General features: G+C 39.4%; 1 protein-coding gene across 3 annotated transcripts in view; it reads right to left on the bottom strand.

Annotated features, from left to right (window-relative positions):
* Positions 1–21824, bottom strand: part of LOC127948632 (uncharacterized) — a 26696-nt gene extending 4872 nt beyond the window's left edge. The window contains exons 1-5 of one of the 3 annotated variants that reach the window (XM_052545212.1): positions 21478–21824; positions 8605–9336; positions 7921–8008; positions 3086–3234; positions 315–2969 (exon numbers count right to left, since the gene is read on the bottom strand). In XM_052545212.1, coding sequence (XP_052401172.1) covers positions 315–2969; positions 3086–3234; positions 7921–8008; positions 8605–9226 — 3514 coding nt within the window. In that variant the 5' untranslated portion in view covers positions 9227–9336; positions 21478–21824. Of the gene's footprint in view, positions 1–314; positions 2970–3085; positions 3235–7920; positions 8009–8604; positions 9337–21340; positions 21425–21477 lie in introns of those variants that run through there. The other 2 variants (XM_052545214.1, XM_052545213.1) reach the window with 2 other exon arrangements.

Here is a 21824-nt window from a genome sequence, read left to right as displayed (position 1 = left end):
TGAAGACTCCACAAACAAATCATTTCATGCCAGTTCAGACCAACACCCATTATTAGATTTAAAAAGAATAGTTGAGAAAAACAGTCACCTTTAGTGTAAATGGTAGTAGCTATTGCACATACAGGTTCTAAGCCATATACTTCATTTTAATAGCTGTATCATATTGTGAATGTGGCACTGCTGAATGAGTGTTTTCTTAACTGGTTAAAAAGACCTAATTAACAGGGAAACCCCAAGCTAGACAAAACCCTTATATAGAGATGACATCAACAAGGTACACTGGAAAGTGTATTTTAAAGCACTCTATACGTTACCTGCCAGGGGACTATCAGTCTTTTCGCATATAGTGGAGTAGTAGGGATGCTGAGAGTCAAGCTCTTGTTCTTCTTCTTGGTGCTGTCGGGACAAAGGATCCATCAAGCCAGACTCTAAGGGTACGGCTCTTGCTGAATCAGGCTGAAGCAGCTCACTGGACTCTCCACACAGCATGTACTGCTGCTCTGGGTGAGACTGGAACTCTCCATGTTGGCTTTTAATAAGGTCAATCTTTTCCTCAGATGCAGTAGTGTGTAGCATGGTCAACTCTTTAAGAAGAGATAGATCCTTGGCCTCGTCTGGAAGCTGCTCTTCATTTTCTAGAGAAAAGATGCCAGGACTCTTGCTGCAACTTTCGGCAGATGACTGGGCATTGGAGTTTGAGGTCATGTAGTCAAAGCCATAGGATGCAGCAGAAGTGGCAGACTGAGGGGTCTCACTACCACCACCACCATTTTCCCCACTCATTTCTTCACATTCCTCTAGAGTTGACAAGTTGCGGCCTGCAGGTGCTGTTCCATAGGCATTCACAGTGCCAGACAACTCAGCTTGAGGGTCACTTATCTGCATTTCACCTTCTGTGTCACTTGCCTCATCCTCAGTAGCTGATGAAGGAGATGATAGAGCAGTTGCTGGACCACCTAGTACGTCATCAGCCGGCAGAGTTTCAGGTTCCTCTTCCTTCTTACCACATTCAAGGTGGATACCTAGATCCTGCATGATATCCGGCAAGACAGTTGGGGCAGGGTTTACTGGTTCTTCCTGGAGCTCCACTTTAGAATGGGTTTCATTAGTTGCCGATAAGTTGTCGTCTTTCACCTCTTCTGGTAAACTTATGTCTCTGTTACTGTCAGATGCTAGGTCAGGGTCACTGGAAGTATCAGGCTGGAACATGCAGGTTTGAGAGTGTGTCAAGCCTGGTTTGGGGCTAACATTCCCCTCTGCAGCAGATATTGGGGCTTGTTGAGGTGTGCAAGGTGGAGGCTCCAATAGCTTTGATGGAGAGCCCCTTTCAGTGCTAACATCAAGACTTGCTTGAGCAGGTGTCTGTGTTGGGGTTTCTGGGTCTGCTTGCCAACATTCAGAAGAAGGACTTGAAAGAAGTGTATAGGCAGGTTGCGGTGGCTGGGCCCAGACATCAGCAAAGCAACTAGGCTGGTTCCACTGGGATGCTGGGGGAGCAGAAGGAACCATAGGAGGAGGCTGGATTCGGTTTAAGTTGTCTAATCTATAGTCTTCGGTCAAGTCATCCTCATCTGCATTCCCATAACTTTCAAGACCACTCTCAGTAATGCCCTCGCTTGCCATTTCTACATCTTCATCATCATCATCCTCATTGTCATGATGCTGCCTATGAGAGTCCTCTGCTCTTTCAGACCCAACCTCCATGTCACAGATTCGGTCCTCATCATCTTCGTCATCATCTTCATTAGTAAGAATATCAGAAACTTTCTCAAAGTCAGGGGACCCAACAGATGCACCTTCGCCATCAGCTCCTTTAAGGCTTGCATCCCCTAAATCATCCATGCTCTCTGTGCCCTCCAGGACGCCTGGAGCACTTAGCTCTGATGCTCCCTGCTGGCTGCAACTAACATCCTCAGAGTCAAGCTCCGAGAGCAAGGCCCCTGCACGCCAAACTGAGCTGCCAAGCCCTGCTGACCCAGGTCGAGACTCTTCTGTAGGCTGGGTGCCACTCATTTCTGACAGAGACACTTGTTGACTACCTTCCCTCTCTTCTTCTTCCACATCTTCATAACAGTCACTGTTAATCCGTTCATCTTTTTCAGCCACCTCCACACCAGAGGACACTATGGTAGCTGCAGCGTTATTCAATTGTGAAGCAGATAAGCTTTCCTGCTCAGTTGCTTCCTGAGCAACTGGTGCCTCTATAATAAGCTTTTCATCAACTTTTCCAGAAACCTGCTTATCCTGATCGACTACAGATGATGTCGGACAAGCCACTTCAACAGAACCAGCATCTATTAAGGCTTCTTGAGCCTCTGGCTCTGTGTTAGAAATATCCAGCACACTTTGAGAGCTGACATCAGTGACCTGCACATCTACCATTTCCTGAACATCTAAAGAAGAGGCTGGAACATCCAGAGAACTCTCTACAGTTGGAGTAGCTTCAGGCCTTGAAACAGACTCTTCCCTGGCTATGGCTGCAGCTGTTGCTACAGCTACTGTAGCTACAGCAGCTGCCAAAAGTTGCACAGGTTCTGCTGCAGGTTCTTTATCATCAGGTACTGCAGCAAGTTCTTTATCATCAGGTTTTGATGCTGGTTCTTTATCATCAGGTTTTGTTGCAGGTTCTTTATCATTAGGCTTTCCATTGACGGACTGTGTTGGTTTAGCAGGCTGAAGCTTCGCACTGACCATGCTACCCGGTTGTTTGTGACTGGGAGATGCTGCAATGTTTTTGCCTGATGCTGGCCGTGAGGGGTTGTTTCGTGAACTAGAAGGCACCTTACGTGTTGGTACACTTTTTTTGTCATCTGGTTTGGGTTGAGGTGCTTTGATGCTAGGTGGAGGTCGTTTGGTAGCTGCAGCAGGTTTTGGAGCCTCTGAATTTGAAGGCTTGCTGGCAGCAGATCGAGATATTGTTGAGGGAACAATTTTTTTCGCAGGTGCCATAGTGCTTGTTTTTCCAGCATCTACAAATGACAAGTAGATGTTGATAACATTATAGAATGAAAAAAAATAATAAAATAATTAAGCAGTTCTTTTCCATAAATAATGTATATCCATTTTCCCATGAACAGTACGATACCTTTCCGAGCATCTGATGCTGTAATAAGCGATTTAGTAGCAGTGCGGCTTGTTCTCGGAACTGCAGAAGTAGATGATGTAGTTGTACCAGTTACTGTTCTTCCGGTAGATGAGGTAGCACCTGGTCGTGGGGCAGAACTTCCAGTAGCCCTAAGTGAAAACATAAGAAAAAGTTGTTGTGAGCAGCTTAGAAATGGAGTGATGTCTGTTTGCGGTTTGCCATTTTATTTTAGATATTATAATTTACATATTCAAATGAGAACGTTTCAAGCTGTAGTTGCTAGTTTCATTAGAATGCCTTCCAGGATATTGTTTTTTGCTGGTAAATGCATAAAATAGGTTCATGTCAAATCAGCTTCCTGTCTTGGGTAGTAAATCTGTAGTCTGCATGTGTTCCCTAAAGCAATCTCAAACAGAACCAGAAAACTTGGCCACTGGGGCCATTCATCAACTAATGCATCTTCATCCCATTTCTCTAACCTGAGAGAAAATGACTTCGATAGGCAGGAAACCGGAAAAGGAGGGGAGAAATGGTGTGATGCAGGGATGGGTAAAGCATTTTGTAAGTGACCACATTAGGGAGAAATGGATGATAATCAATTTCTTTCAGTCTACCCTACACTCCCTTAATGTATTTGCTTCATAGTTCCCTCTTTCATGTTCTCATAGGGGTGAATTAGTGATGAGAAGATTGCTTGCATCATCTTGCATGCCTTGGTAACTTGCAATTTAATAAATGCTTTTAGTCTTGCAGCCTTGCAGTTTACAAATTGCACTTAACTAGATGACTGACAATCATATATGCCCTAACCGGACCTTACACTCAAATAGGATGTGATGAAGTTCTCGCAAACAGCCTGCTTTATTTGTACAAGGGCACAAAAGGGTATGCATCACAGAAACAAACAACGCTAGCGAAAATGCATTGGTCACAGTTCAGTGTCACTGTACATCCATACGCCTGTATGCTGTTAAAAGCTACTAACCTAAAAAAAAACAGGCTAACATGCTAATAACGATAGAGATTACAATTCAATCCAAAATCTCTACTGGTTGACAAATTTTTACCAATTAATTGTTTCTACCACAGGGTTGTGCCTAAACATGTTGCAACTGGTGTAATCAACATGACAAAGCATTTTAACAGATTCAAACAACCACGTGACTTTCTAAATACAATGATTCATCAGTTTTATTCCTCAACTAATCAATATTGTTATAGTTGTGCCACCTCTACTGTCATGACTCCTGAAAAACTTTTTCATTCCACGTCACCCCATCAAGCTCTCGCTGGATCTGCTCCTCGGCTATCAATAACAGGAACTTCTGTACTTCCTCAACAGACCAAAAAACAGCAATTTTTTGGTTGTTAAAAGAAGATGCACTCTTTTAAAACAGTTGTGTTCGAGCCTTAGCTGGCTATGCTGATTTAAATCTAGCAGGCCTGTTGTGTCTTGTGTCGCAAGTTCAATGACGCAGTTAGTGACAATTCTCTCCAGCCAATCAGTGAACAACAGAGTTTACATCACGTTTTGGTAACAGTACGGTTGGAACCTCAAACGTGGTTGTACTGGAAAAGTACCAGGTACTGTATCCAGTGGACCCCCCCCCCCCACACCGATACACGTACAGTGCTGTGCTGTACCATGCAGTAAAAAAAAGTGCCAAATGTATACTCTACACCAGATGATCACAATGAGATTGACCTGTGCAAGAACACCCAGTGGACTCATTTTCAACCTTCACTTCACACCTGCACTGTTGTAAACGAAGAATCTGCGTGGACACAGAAATTGGGCTGCAAGCGGATGGTATGTGTGCAGACACTTCTGATGACAAACACTCTGATAAGGACTGTGCGTGCACTGTCGTGGAATGCGAATGGCTGAGGTATACCTTAGGCTTTGGTCTTTATGATCAAAAACATCATAAAAGTCCTTTGTAAACAAGAATCGGAGCCATCAAAACTTCAAAAGATACAAGAACTGAATGAAGCATGTTGGAATGCTCAATTCAATGCCAGTAACCATGGCACATAATATTCCAAAACATACTCCAGCTCTTTGTACAAAGAATACAGGCAATGAGCAAACTTCTCATAGTAGGGCACAATGGAGAACATGGTCAAACGGCTTGGCCCCACATACCAAGACTATAACATCTCCCCCACAGATTATTCCCAAACAACGGCCAATTGTTCGAGAATGAGAACAAAAGAACTGGAATCTCCCCTTAAAATTCTATGACCTACATAAAGTTTATTTGAACTAACTAGGACACAGATTAAACCATCTTTGGTGAAATTAAAACAAAATAAAGAGGACAACAAGAGGAAGAAGAAAATTACATTACATAGATGGAAGGCAACTAACATGACAGGAGAGCAATAAGGTATAAAATAACCATAGAGCAACTGAGGTCAACATATTGCATCTTTATCTTCATTTCTGTAGCATTATGCCCATCAGATGCACCAAAACTGAATTAAAATGATGCAGATGGAAAGTACAAACCCAGATGTTTCCATGGAGATGCTGACCTAAGACTTTCAAAGGCTTAGGTTTTAAACCCCCAGCACCCCCCCCCCCCCCACACTACCAAATAAACCAACAAATTTTCTGATTTTCTAGGGGCTCATTATCCTCATGGACAAACAGAACAAAAATGGCCATGGCTATGATTGATATCAAGACTAACAGATAATAAAACTGTTGACCATTATGTATCTATTTTTCCAGATCCTAAACAACAAAAAAAATGGGTTGAGAAGTTTAAGATGACAATATAAAGGAGGTCAAAGATGTTGCTTCATGAGCAATCTCCCTTTAACACAAATGGACAGAACACGGTTCCCACCGGCACAGACATTTGCACATCAATAATTAAGTTTTAATTAAGTAATAGCCATTAGGATGAAGGTACTGTTCCAGATTAAATGCATGTCACTCAGCAGAGCCTCAGGCAGGGAATCTCCCTTATATTCCAGTTCAACATTGTTTTAAAACTTAACTGCTGCATTCACTCTAGATATTTAAGGGTGTGTGGTCCTTTTATTTGGACCTCATTAGCACCATTTCAAAATTTATAAGCTCATTCATTTTTAAGTAGCTGTCTTGTGGTATAATGTAACAGAAGCCATCTGGTTTACCAGTAATTTCGTAGCAAAGGAAAACAAATGGTGAAAGATTAACCAGCAGCTTGGTTCAAGGGAAATTAAAATGGTTGATGACATGAGAAAAATCCAAATTCAATGGAAAATAGATTTAGTAAGCATTGCACTTATCTAAGTCCCATGAAACTACAAACTGAGTGAGTGAGATGGCTGGTTTAGCAAGAGTTGCAAACAAATAACCCTGGCAAGTAACCCTCTTTTACCTCACAATATTAACCACAAACTTTCAAAAAGTCTTCGACAACGAATGCCAATAATATCTAGGCAGCACATACATACATACATACATACACACATACACACATACACACATACACACCAGAAAGAACAAAGTCAGAGAGAAAGAGAAGGAGAGGGAGATGCTGTGATTGTTTCATGAGGAGACTTGGATGGAGCTAGTTTACATTTCCCACAGTAGGAGTGTGATTGTGTTTCTGCAGTGCAAACATTTCATTTAAAGCTGCAGTGAGAATATATATTGTGTGGGATGCAAAAAAGGAAAACAAACCCATCTAAACAGACAGATCAAATGAGTGCTCAAATTCATAACCACTATTCACTACCCATTGCTCTATTATCGGAGTTAGGCATTTCATTCCAGACTGAATTCAGAGTTTAGTGTGCACACAAACCACACCCTGTAGTCATTTTTGTCTAAAACACTACACGTCCAACAAAAGGGAGTCTAAACAGCCTTGTAAACTGACATTACCACATAAATACATAGAATTAAGCACACATTTATAACGTAATCATCACATAAGACCAGTCATATCCACATTAACTGGTTGGCTGCATTTACAATACATACAATTGAGGAGCATGAATATATAATCATCTGCAACAAACAGTTTAACTCTTTGTGAAACAAGTCTCCAACACTTTTTTGGCCAATGACTTCTAGTTGTTTATGATAACTAGACATAATTTAAATTTTCTTTAAATTATAAATATTAGCATTCACACTCACAAAGTGATATTTCTAACTGATAAGATTTTAGATCCGAGCAACCTTTCTACAGCATTTTACCAAATTTACAATTTTGTTTTTCATAAAGATTAAATAGTATTATTAAATCAGCTGGGGAAGGAAGTCACATTTGTAAAGAGATGGGAAAGAAATAAAACTGATCAATCCTAATCATTATCAGAATCACATGACTAAAATCTCAAAAGTAAAACTTTGTGAGATATAGATATAAAGTGAGATATATGAAAGGAACAAAAGACTAAAGATGTAATTGGTAACCCAGCTAGCTTGGATCATAAAATCCATTTAAGTCAAGTGAAGATACCAATTATCATTCCCAGGGAGTAGAATCAACAAAAAGAGCACTGTTGAGCCTACACTCTGGTAAAGCCTAATCCAAGCAGTATTTCAGGGAGCCTGGCTCACACAGTGACAGAAACCACCAGACAAACCACAGACCATTCACTACAAAAAGCATGCAGTCATTGATATTTGTATGGCATATCTACTAAACGGTGTGCAGAACACGAAGCACTTCTCAGATGTTACTAGAACAAGATCCATGCAGGAAATCTGCCTGATTGATACTGTAAAGCCACATCAAGAGTTGTGCAATAATGCACTTCCCAGCATTTCAATTTTCCATTCAAATACAGTCAAATGTCCAAGCTCAAATCTCCAAAAGCTGCTTTACCTGTTTGTTTTGGGAGCTGCAGTGGTTTTGGCTGTGGCTGAAGTGCTGGGTTTGGCCGCAGGGGCAGCAGCTGGCCTTGGAGCAGGAGCTGAGGAAACAAAATTTAAATCAATCATGTTGACTAGGATTGCTCAAGAAAATTGTGGTAAAATCTAATTATGAAAAGGTTTATATTATTAAATAAAATTGCATTTCTATTTTACATAATGACTCACTGCCCCACCACAGGTTTGTGTCGTCTCTGCCACATGAGAATAATTGAACATTTTCTATTGTTATGTTATTTATTAGTACTAGGGGGTGTAACAGTACACATAAAATAGTACGAGTCTTTCATTTCTATTTTGTCTGCAAATTCTGGGGGGGGGGGGAGCTTCTAAGCATTCTGATGCTCTTTGATGTGGCACTACGCCTCAGTTCTAATGACAATGTGGAGTGTGAGTGAGTGTAATTATGGCTTCCTTTTTATTACTGTTTTGTAGCATAAAACATACAAGAATTAGCATTTAATCTCAATCTCTTCAACTGGTGAAGAGCATTTTGTGAATTATTAGGCCTTGACCTCTAAACCGAGGCAAGTACCAAACCGTCATGTTTGTGTGCTGTTACACCTCTAATTAGTAAATGTTCAGAAGGAAACTCTGTAAGTGACCCAGTAAACCCATACATGCCAGCCCACCTTACCTGTGGTTTTGGGTTTGGTTGCAGCACTAGTGGCAGCTGTGGCAGGTCTCTTACTCAGGCTGGTGGCTGTGCTGGCAGCCGGTCCTGTCTTTTGTCCACTGGCTGTGGTGGTTGTTGTTGTTGTTGTTGTTGTTGATTTGTTTGTGCCAGCAGTTGTTGCTTTAGGCTGGGCCCTTGAGGTTGTAATGGCAGTAGAAGAGCCAACAGGTTTCTTACTTGGACCAGAAGATCCAATGGTAGTGGTGGGTTTCTTCTTGTCTGCTGCCGCAGTGCTAGATGGAATGGGTTTCTTGGTAGGAGCACTCGATGCTGTCTTTGTGAGGCCATTAGCCACACGGCTTTGGGTTGCTTTGGGTCGCGTGCCTGGTCCAGTGGTAGCTGGACCTGCAGCAATCTTGCCTTTGACTGGGCCTTTGGATTTGCTTTTAGCATCTGTTTTACCAGAAGCTTCTTTAGCAGTTGGAGGAGCAACTTGCTCATTTTGGGGTTCATCAGGTTGTGGGGGTGATGGTATAGTCCCATTTTGAGACACCCCATCATTGCTGGTTGGTTCTGTTATGGGTTCTGTTCCTTCAGCTTCCATTGGTTCAGATGGTGCTGTGGCCACCCCATCAGGTTTCATCGCCAATATTACCTGACAATCAGTTGCTGCTTGATATGCTTGCTGGATTCAGTGCTGCTCACACACTGAACCCAGGGATAATGGATGCGTTTGCCAACTCAATAACTGTCCTGTAAAAAAATAATATAAAAAAACAGTTTACAATCTAGTGTTTACGATCTAGAATGGACCACACCTTAAAAATAAATTTTATGGAAAAAAAAAAAAAAAAACAGTGACTGTTTTAGGAAATAAAGAATGGCATACTGGTACCGGTACATTTTATGACTCACAACATTTTATTTAATCATGTGATATAGCTAGGTAACTTTACAATTACCAGTTTTTACTGTAGCATTTTTGTATTTCAGTTCTGTAAAAATGACTGACATTTGTACGGTGTAACAGTTTGATAGTGATATGGAAAAGTGTTTCTGTAAGTATTTTGAGTGGGTTAATTAGTCTGAATTGAACACTAGGCTGCATAAATTTTGACATGTTAAGATGATTTATGCATTTGATTAATGTGGATCATTTACACAGGTAGCGATGTTCACACTCGCGTGATGCCTTTTGAAAACCTTAGAATCAGCTGCAGGGCGGGATTTGGGCTGAATGCGGAGAAATCCGCCACTTAAGTACATTTTCGTGTTTCCAAACGAATATATTATATTCCGCACACAAAATATTGCATTCGGTCATTTGGTATACACGTGCACCATACCGAAAGCCCTGTACCGAAATGGTCCGGTACGAATACATATACATCTTCAAGATTCAAATCCACAACTCTGTCTCACAGCCAAACCAGAATCTGGCATAATTCTAAAAGAAAGTCAATATACCCATTTCATTGGAGCACTGCTCTACCCAATTTATTTTCTTCCTTCAGGGACTGACGCAAAAGCTCGTCAGCAAAAAGATTGTGGCATGGGATTTGAAGAAAGGAGGATAAAGAGTCAATGTGGTGGAGAGGGGGGCCATGAACCCATTCACCTCATCCTTTTTCCAAACTCTTTTATTCAGAATCCTCTTGTCTTTTTCTTCCCCCCTTAAACGGTTCTCCTTTGCCACAACCCCCCTCTTTCTTCTACTCTTTCCCCTCCTCCTCAATATCAGATCCGTTCCCTGTCTGCAGCCACACAGATGGCCCAAGCAGCTGAGCTATTGTTCTGGCTCTCCAATAGGCCCAAGCCACCAAACCAGAGAGCAAATAAAGACGGAGGAAGGGGAAAATTGTGGGATGAAGTAACAATGCCAAAGCAAGCAGAGAAATCCAATCTTAATGTGGCACAATCCAGAAGAAGAGTGGACTCAAGTATATGTGACCGAATCAACAAGAGGAAAACAATCAAACTGAGAATAAAAATTATGAAAGCCCCCCAGGAATGTCCCTCAGGAGACCGAAAACAAAGATGCATGACACGCGTTCTAGAAAACTTGTCAACCTACAGGCCAAGATGATGAATTGGGAGGTCATCCTTCTGCCTACAACAGGACGAAAATTACCCAGCAGCCCTGCTGATGTGTCTCCATGGTGATGTGAAGATCAAAAAGGGACATTTGAAAAAAGGATCCAATTTAATCAGAAGACAAAAAGTTTCAGTAAAACACTTTCACAGCATGGATCCTTAAACAAGAAAATAAGTTAAATCTACAATGAGTTCAACCATTTTATATCCACAGTTCAGACCATTTCATCATTCACTCTCTTTTTCCAGTATGTAAAACATGAGCAAAATGTGCATTTTATATACAATTTTATTCTTATATTTTCAGTTTTCAAATTTTTTTAATTTTGTTGTCGTTTTTTTTATTTGTTTTATGCCTATAGTGTTGATCATTATTTTAGAAATATATATATATATATATATATATATATAAATAATTATTATTATATTAATATTTTTAATTCAATTAACGTATTTTCTTTTAATAAATGAAGAAAAACAATTTGAGAAAAAAAAGCTTTCATTTGTGGTTTCAGTCAACTATAACCCTGGTACGCATAAAAGAGAACACAGGCAAAAAGAGATAAGTATAAGGACAAACTAACAAAACAATAAAGGGAGGGTAAAAAAGAATAAGATGTGCTATAACGATTGGGTGTATGAAGTGGCAGGAAGGTTTATTGTATGTGTGTCCTCGTTTGACAGGGTGAAGCCGTTGTGAGCGGAAAAGGGTAAAGCCTGCTAATGCAAACAGCTTAATCAAAAAGCACTAGGGACTACGTCATACACATCTCCATTTCACTCACTACACTTCAAATAACAAAACAGGCTTCTTTCATGAAATCTAACAGCAAAAGCATTTGAGAGAACATTCAGGTGCTCATGAAAAAAACCTGCTTTATCATCCAAACCAAAGCTGATAAAAACAGAAGTTCCTAAAGAGGGGTTTTGCAGTGAAGCCATAAAAGAACCATTTATTTTTGGTGTAACATTTTAAATCATTAAATGGATTAACCTTAAATCTACTATCAATGACCTTTTGTGGACTGGAAAAGTTCCATGAATGTTAAAGATTTTTTATGAAACCATAAATGCCAATAAAAAAAACTTATATTAAAGAGTGCAGATTATATTTCCACTAACAAATTTCAATAATTTTTTCCATGGCCTTCAACATTGCTGATTCACCCAATTTATTGTAAGCATCTCATTTGGTTTACAAATAGAAAAATTACCATGATTTTTGAGCAAGCAGTATCTTATGATATCGTACAGCATCAGTATAACTATAAAAATGTATATTAACTATTTAACAATTTAAAAATTCCTGATATTTCTAGGTTTTCAATGAAAGTAGGAACCCCTTCTGCCTCTCCACAACCCCCTCACACTCTTGTCCAATATCTTAATCCACCATTTGTTTGGTTTAGGGAATTTACATGTATAGACAGAGGATTATAAAGGTGCCATGAGGACATTAAAACACACGTGTGCTTTCCTAATCCTAAACCTAACCCCTATATTAAACCTCGGGATTTATCAAATCTAAAATAAAATCTTTATAAAAGCTGCTTTGCACACAGGGACGTCCTTGAAGTGTGTCTGTCATGTTTCACTTACTGTAGTAGCTTGATGGACTGTGCGTTGTGACGGCTTCCCACTAAACACTTTCAGAAACATCTGCAGGTTACAGCTGGCAACATACACAGGAACTAAGCAAATACGACATTCTAGGTTCAGTTTCCAGAGAACTTCTGCATGAGAGCTACTGATAAAGCTAAAAGGAACAGATAAAGAGGTCTTGCAAACCCAAATTCCTGCACAGGGCCTCCAGTTCCTCAGGGCCGAGCCATAACCAGCTGTCACAGACAGACATGCAGCTATTTCCACACAGCTGTAGTTGGCCACATCCTGCATTCTTGTAATAAGAGCCAGTTGCAGGACTTCGTTTATCAAATGCACCCTTATTGTAATCAACTGGCTATAATTTACATGAAATTTACAATCTGCAACATTAACCTAGCGATAACAGGAAAATTATTGCGATAGGATGAGAGATGGATTCCCAAAACAGACTTTCCCAGAGAAGTTAACAAAAATAAAAAATAAAAGACAGAAATGACAAACACATTCTCCTCATGCAGTCTGCCCATACAAGGCAGCGCTCTCACAACTCTTCTACCGTCGCACAGACTCCTAAGAATCAACACATGAAAACATTGAAAGAACGCAGCAACACACCCCTCGTATTCCCTCTTTTACTCCCTCCACGTTACCGTCAGTTATTCATCTGACTTCCACATCGACTTCACAAGGCCATTCTCACGAAGATTAAAATGCTGTAATGTGCATAAAGCTATTGTTTAAGGTTTATTATTAGTTGTGCGATTTTCATTTGTCATGTTTTAACAGGTTTACATGATATGCATTTACTCTCACTTCTGATAAATTTTAGTGCATCCCGTTTGAATAAAAGTATTATTTTATCTAAATAATAATAAACTTACTGACCTCAAGCTTAAACAGTACAAGAGAAGACGCAAATAATTAAATATAACCTAATGGCAAAAAAAAAAAAAATAATAATAATAATAATAATACTTTGAATAAATAAAATTCAAAACCTCATCAGAAATCAAGGATGTGCTTACATGAATCTGCTCCTTAAGTTGATGATTCAGTGATCAGCATTTGCTCACTTGAAGCCAACCTGTGAAATTTGCATGGACATCATTCTGTGTGTGTTCACTTATTACTTTAACTTTTTAACTTTTTGCCCATATAAAAAAAAAAAAAAAAAAACAACAGCCAGTAACAACTAGGCCAAATATTTATTTATTAACGTCAAAGGATGTGCAGAATATGGCTGATTTTCCAAAACTACCACGGAAAAATGTGGAGAAAAAGCATCCGTCTTCCCCAGTATATCAGTTACATTCAGAATAAAATGGGACATGCTGTGCAGTGCTGGAAAACACAGATCCCCATCTTTCTTCCTGAGCAACATCTCGGCATGTTTATGAGCACAACACATTCCTTAAAATGGACAAGAGACATGGAGTCGCAACATTCATATACACCCCCACCCCAACCTTTTTATTTATCATTTTAACATTTAATTTTGCATTTTGCATATTTTTTCTTAAACCGTACAACGGTTACGTACACGTTACTATTTTATGTTTTTGAAGTCTCTTAAGCCTGGATTTAAGCAAATACAGAAAAGAAAATGTTTTTTAAATGTGAAATATTACAATTTAAAATAATGTTTTTCTATTTTACTATACTTTAAAATAAAGCTGAATTTTTATCAGCCATTACTCCAGTCATATCAGTGTCACATGATCCTACATAATTCTAATATGCCGATTTATTATCAATGTTAAAAACAGTGCTTAATGGTTTATAACCTTTTTTCAGGATTTTTTTTTTTTTTATTAAAAAGGGGTTTACAAATAACAAAAATGATATATAAATGTTTTATAACAATATGAGTCTTTATCCATTTAATATATTCATGCTAAATATTACGGATTTGTTCTGTATTTTGGATCCAATAAATGCAGGCTTGATGAACAAATTTATTTCAAAAATATTTGAAAAAATTTGAATGGGTCCAAACTAAGACCCATTCAAAAAGCAGGATTTCCCCCACCCATTTGATCAATATTCACTACAGATATTGTCATATTATTAATATCAATAAAAATAATAATAATAATAATAATAATAATAATAATGTATTGCATTGTTACCTTAAGTATGATATTATATATACACATACAAACACTCACACAAATCAAGACATGATTGCTACTAAGCAGAAAATGTTATCTTCTATTTAGATGAAACTGGAATTATAACTTATGTTAGAGCAGTAATTTAATCATAAGCAGAATTTAGAAGATACACTAGAGATCCTTTATTTGAAATGTTAAAAAAATAAGTTTGCTTTTAACCTTGAATACAAACTTTTCTGCTTTTACTTTTTTGCTAGTCAACTTCCAACGCAATGTCATTTATTGTATGTGCAAATACAAAGTGTCACATCTGGGCGCGTCAATGGCGCTTTCGCTCAGGCCTTTTTAAACTCATAAAGAACGAGTTCATATTTAGAATACATTGCAATCACTACAAAATGACGACAACTCACACACCTGCACTAGGAGCTATACTTCATTGCCTGCCTATTTAGGCTTTTGCTTCAGTACCTGAATTGTGTGTCTGTTAAACAAACTTTCAGAAGGTGGGACCAGCTTTGAAACAGCAACATTAATTGGTTTAATTGCAGATGAGTGATAATTGAACTAATGTGAATGTGAAGATTACATCATGCTGCACTGAGTTCTGGGAAACTACTTTGTTTATCTATCATACTGAGAGGATAGGATACCCAGTAGCCCCACAATGCAGAACACAAGATCCAGGGGTGTGATTGGATCCACGTTTAGGGGGGTAGAGACGGGTAGGTTTAGGGGTGGAGATGGATGGGTTTGGGGATAGGTGATGGAGACTGGTATGTTTAGGGGTGGAAATGGGTAGGTTTAAGGGATCAGGGGATTGCGAGGGGTAGGTAGAGGCATCAGGGGATGGAGATGGGTAGGTAGAGGCATCAGGGGATGGAGATGGGTAGGTTTAGGGGTGGGTTAGGTTTAGGTTAATTCTATTCAGACCGCAATCGCTCTGACTGGTCTGCCAGAATCTCTCCCTCTGTATTAACTAATTATCCACTAACCATTAAAATAAAAGTTGTCTATAGTGTATTTAGTAGATTGTGTTTAACACGAAGTAGTATAGAAATTCACATTTATATATAAAAAATCTATTACTAATATTATATATATATATATAAATTAAAACTGTGCTGGTATCGGATCAGAATTGGCCGATACTCAGTATTTCCTTAAAAAAAAAAAAAAAAAAAAAATTATCCTTGCATAACTCTAGATTTTAATTGCATATATAAATTGCATAAGTCAACACTTAAATTTCTCCCCCATTCACCCAAGTTCCTTCAGGAGGTTTCAGTTTATCTTGGTCAGTTTGAAGTTACTGGTTACCTTTATAGAAATAGTTCACCCCAAAAAATGAAAACATGCTGTTAATTTACTCACCCTAAGAGCCATCCAAGATGTAGGTAACATTTTCTTTAGTAGGTCTTATGATGCAAAATAATTGGTCCATTCAAGAAACAGAACATTTAAAACATTATTACCCAATTCATATACAGTTCGAAGTGATGTCCAGTTCATGGAGAAAAACTATTCTTTAATGATTTAAAGTGGTTATTTGAACCAGTTAAATAAATAAAATGGTTCAAATGAATTAATTCAGAGAGAAAGTCAGAAAAGGTTTCCCCATCTGCTTTAATCTACAGACTACAGGTTATAATGTTGTAAATATTTTTTTTCTTGCACAGACTGATCATTTTGCTTCATAAGACCCAAAAAGATCTTTGCCAGACCCCTTGTTATTCTTGCCTAGACCCCTTGACTTTTACACCAGACACATATATCGGTATAAAAATTGGTTATCGCTCTACCAGATCAGTAATAATCGTTATCAGTCCAGCGAAACGCATCAGGTTGACCACTAATCAGGAGCCACAGGTAGTAATTTTGTGTTGCATGACATGCTTTTTCTAGACTCAAAGTGATTGTTGCCATTGCCTTGCATTTTATAAATCACCAAGGATCACAGTTTCAGCTAAAAACCTTCAAAAGTGACTTTTGGATAACCTGAGTAAATTAATAGAACATCTTCAACCCTTTGTGAAGCATCCTATTAATGCCCCCAAATATACTTAAAGTGAATTTGAAGAACGAACTGGTATGATGCCACTTTGGCTAAAATAAAGTTAATTGTTAAAATTAATGTTTGGTAACAGTACACCACTGCTTAGGTACTCTTTACCCCTAAGCAAAGAACTTGCATACTGGGGCCTTTAGTAGTTTGATTTGCATTGGTGGATGAAGGCCTTTCGCACCACGGGAACCTTTCATAGTACTAGAACTAATTGTGGAACTACCCACTTTATGGTGTTTTTATGGTGCGAATGCAACCCTATAAGGCCCCGTCCACACGGAGACGCTTTTCTGTGAATACGCAAAAAAATTTTATCGGATAGGCGTTTCGTCCACACTGATCCGGTGTTTTTGCAAGGTGAAACCGCTATTTTTTTAAACCGGGTCCCAGAGTGGATAAATTTGAAAACGCCGTCTTTGCGTTTTCGTCTGGACGGCTAATCCGGATATTTTCTGAAACGATGACGTCATCAGCCCACGTCTCCCCCCTAGTCAGACACCTCTACGTCACGTAACAGCAACAAAAACATGAACAAACACTGAACGATTGTCTTTTTATTAACTAACATTAACACTGATTAATAAATGTATTGTTCCATGTTCGTTTGTGTACCACGCGCAAGGTTTATGAGCATAGTCCAAGTCTTCTTCTCTGTTTTTAGTGTATCTCTGTGGCAGAATTACAGCGCCACATACTGGTCTGGCATGTATACTACATCATTTTGCAGTTTCGTGTGGACGTGGGTATTTCTTGAGACGAGAAAAAAAAAAGATCGGATTGGGGTAAGCTCCGTCTCCGTGTGGACAGGGCCTAAATGGTACTGGGAAAAAGTTTGCTCAAAATCGTCCCAGGACTTTAGTACTGTACATTTAGTTCTGGAACTTAAGTGATGCGAAAGGCCCAATAGTTACTAGATGGGTGTCGGGAAGGATAATGGGTCAGTATTGTGTATGTGGGGGGGGGGGGGTCAAGCTGAAGTGTCAGACAGTGCTGAGAGTGTGAAATGGTGGTAACGATGCAGATAAACAGGAAGAAACGCAACGACCCTTCTCCCTCTCACCCAACAGGATTAACGCCAGACGAGCGAGCTGTGCGTGTTGTCTCAGTATAGGGTGTGAATGGGGCTTAATGAACCAGCAGGGTTTGATTTTGCTATGTGTAAATGTAAGGATTAAGAGAGGACATTCCCCATTGTGTGCAGAGCACCATGCTGACGGGGGCTGGGCATGGTTAGAACTGAGCTGCCAAAACAACATGAGAGATACTGGACAAAAACAAGCAGCAAAATGGCACAATGGAAAAGTAAAAGTGGTTTAGAAGGAACTTTGAAGAAACGTATCTTTTTAAAGACAGGGCAGAATTGGAGTAAAGCGAAGGCTGCAACTATCTCATGTTCAAGGCAGACTGACAAAAAAGATTAGCGTCATAGATGATGTTTTGGAGAGACAGGGAATTATGAGAGGGAGAAGGAGAGAAAGAACAGATGGTAAATGGTGGCGTGATGGTTCGGGTGTAGTTTGCATACAGGACACGCAGCAGGACGCTGTGATGGATAGGGATGGAGCCTGGGAGGATTAAAACAGGACATCAGCTCCATCTAAAAACACATACAAACAAACTCTCTGCCAAGTTATCTAGCACTAGTTTGCTGACAGTTAAAAGCTCTTTTGTCAGTGACGGTGTTTTTGCAGATTATGGGGTTATAAAACCACCAAGGAGGATTTAATACAATAACATGGCATTTCAAAATGTTCTTTCCAAATGCAAAACTGACGTCAAGCGCTGAGCAGATTATCCCGACAGTAAAAACTCAGGAAGCCATTTCATACAAAACAAAAGAGCACCAGGATTTAATGGTAGTCTGGAATTCACATTACTGCAACTTGAGTCATTCCAGTTCATATTATTAAATGTGAACAGAACTGATTAACATATGACTGAATTCAGGTTAGAGTATTTGTAAAGCAAAGGATAGGTGCATAAGCAAACCGATATGACAATTAACATGGCTCATTTCATTAATCCGTTACAGAAAATTGGAACCTCTTCCTTGCTGGGCATCTGCTTGTTCAGCTTGACCACCCCACAGTGAGGTCACGACTAAGCTGGAGCCAACCAGACATCTTAAAAGCTGCTAAGTGGTACAATCTGTGACTGCTACATTGGCGAAGACATCGATAGATTGTGCATACAAACAACTTTTACTAAGTGTATAATATTCTAAGATCAACAGTCAGTCCTGGGTTAATTTAACTAAAGATGAAAATTTGGTCATCTTTTACTTAACAGATGATAGCGTGATGGCAATCAAACAATTTATGGCAGACATTGACATAAATAGTTTTTTTCTCATGCTATGGAAGTCAATGGATATCTAATATAGGGAGGTCTGGAATAATTTGAAGTGAGTAAGTTATGCAATTTTTGTCATTTTTGGGTGACCCATCCCTTTCAAACATGGTGGGTGGATTCCTACTGAAATTACGGTTTGCGTAAAATTAGCCGAAATTCTGCTAACTGCTAACTTGACCACACCTTAATTCAGCATAGAACTAAATGTGTGGAAAAATGGCAGAAAAAGAATCTAAAGTTGCCTGCAAAAATACGGACCATAAACTTGAGAGGAATCAGCAAACCAAAAATACAACACCACAATGAGAAAACCTTTACTGGTTCCAGCACAAGATGACTCAACAAGTGATGAAATCATTAGCTAACAGGATGCAATAGAAAGCACATCAGTTGCTATAGGCCAAAAGTAAAGCAAGTCTTGTGTCTACTGGTCTCGGTGTCCTGTTTAAACAAAGCCGTTAGTGTCAGTAGTCCTTCTTTGAGGAGTGTGGCTAAAACAACTAATGACAGCAGCTGCCCTACTCAACTCCATTCTGACCAACCTGAGCTCATGTCATGTTCGTCATGATAGCAGAAGACAACATGCAGGATCAACACTGTTCATGTATCACAAGGTATCATTAAATAAATTTATATTTAACCATTTTAATATAGAGAGGTACTGAAATGTAGACCTTCGTTTATGTATTTTTGACCTACACTGTACATGATTTAGGTTTGTACATTAGCATGGACTCACTAACTTCAACGTTAGCTAGTTTAAGCCAGAAATACCTTGCTGAAGCACAAGATGGCATTAATGTTCTGCTTGAGCAGATGAAAATTTAATGAGAATATGACAACCAGAAAATGAACATTTTCATCTTCATTGCGTTTAGAGTTGAATGCTTACGGCCATTTTGCCGTTTTGTGTGGGTTTAGGAAACGTAATCAAATGAATTCTATTGTTCATACTCTCAGGACACCTGGAATCATTGTTAAAAGTACCCAAGGCACAACTGTTTTTCCATTTTTGTAGCATAAACTCCAAAATGATACGAGCTTCGGATCTTCAGAATTCAAGACTTCGGTCTCTGCAGAGCAAAAGTGGGCGTTTATGACCTTGTGGGTGTTTTCAAACTGCTGGGTGTTTCTAAATCATGCAATCTAAATGATCCCCCTTACCCAACCCCACCACTAAACCTACCATCACTATGACATAAGATAATCAGGTATCATGGTCTAAAAACACCCTGATCTGGTAACTCCCATTACTTTCCTCCAGAGACCTATAATTGCAGAATTCCGCTCAGTGCAACTGATACTCGACTGCCATTGGCTCATCTGCATTCAAGGAGAGGGGGTTAGTGATGGGTCAATTTTTTTAGAAGAACTTACAGGTTTAAGCTTTGAGTGCTGTCTAAAATCACTATACAAAGTGAACATAATATTTTTAGTTTTAACAACTAGTTAATTTTGCGATACAGCTGATCACATGACTTCAACATGGCCACACCCATGAGATGCGACCGCTCCAGGTACAAATAAAGAGCTTTTGCAACAAGTCTGACATGTCTGGAGTCTGGGAGTCTAATTTAGTGATATTTCTCAGCACATTTCAGTCTAAACCCTTTTAACGAGAAATTAGTAAATGCACCTTAAAGTTTTCCACACAAAACGACGGCTCACGAAAGAGCACTATTAAATGGGCAACAGTTCCCTCAGGCCGCGTAAATATCCGGGCCATTAGTTTTAAAAGCGGTCATGAACTTCTGGAACTGAATTCTAGAATGTGACAGGGTGTGATGAGAGAGAGAGGCTGTTATCTACAGACCTGCTGGCGTTACAAGGGCAGGGTGATAACAGCATGACATCAACGCGATGCAAACGATATAATTTCCAGTCAAAACGGGGCAGTGACCAGACAAGATCCAAGTAGCAGCACACACAGCCCTCATCCATATCAAACGACGGCAGTCCATGATAGTCCACTCACGTTATCGATTTTCTCGGAGCTTTAGTTGTTTATTCGGGTAAAAAGAGTAACACTCAGGACAGCTATGGTGACCAGCGCGTGCACTAGATTCGTTTTTCGAAGTGAAGCGATGCGATTTCGCGTTTCGTTTCAAAAAATTGGATTTGAATTCCTCAACATAAAATCTTGCACATTTTAAGCTGACCCGATGTTAGAAAAAAAAAACCCCACAAACGGCAGCGATTTGTTTGCATTTCCAAGAGAGATTGATATTTGACGCATTTATATTTTGCATTATAAAATAGGATTTATTTTATACTCAACAAAAATGCGGCGTTCATTTTACCCAAGATGATTCGCTACATGTAACCACAGCAGCCATGCGAGTCGTTTCATTAGTTACGATGCCCTTCATGGGCTGTTATCAAATGCAAACGTATATTTAAAAAAAGAGGATCGTTGTTACAAACGGAGCACAGGCCGCTGTTCAGTTAATTCAATGTGTGTGTAAACCGATGCATCCTTTAAAAGCCCAGCCCAACCCAAACATGCACAATCGGAACGAAAACAAACCTGGTTTTAGAAAATGTTCAGAACGGAACGTAAACCAAGTTGATTGTGGTCCCAAATGAAGTGACCGAGAATTTGAACCTGGCAGACAGGTTGAAAGATAAGCAAAGTAAACATGCTCCAAAATGTCATTCACTTACCTTCAGATGATTGTAAAACAGCGCCTGGTTTCTACTCTTCGGCTTCAGTCTGGAAAAGCGGACAATGCACGACTTCACACCGGAGACAAGGTGATACGGGAGGCGTGTGGTTCCTTGTGCAAATCGCTTAAAATATACAAACGTGCAAAAAAACAACAACCCTTTATATCAACCAACTGCTACACCCTCGCGATTCACCGTGAGCTGAAGGACCAGTGTGAAGGATGTTGACCAGATCCTAACGTGGCAATTCAGAAACAAAACGGTTCAAGCCACCAAAATGCTCATCGGACTCCAGGTTTTCACACACTGGAGTCAAGTACCAAAATTCACTTCAGAAAGGCAGT

The sequence above is a fragment of the Carassius gibelio genome, chromosome B1 (assembly GCF_023724105.1).
Source record: "Carassius gibelio isolate Cgi1373 ecotype wild population from Czech Republic chromosome B1, carGib1.2-hapl.c, whole genome shotgun sequence".
Lineage (NCBI taxonomy): Eukaryota > Metazoa > Chordata > Actinopteri > Cypriniformes > Cyprinidae > Carassius > Carassius gibelio.
The sequence above is the reverse complement of the archived record's forward strand: the minus strand, read 5'-3'. Positions and strand labels throughout refer to the sequence as shown.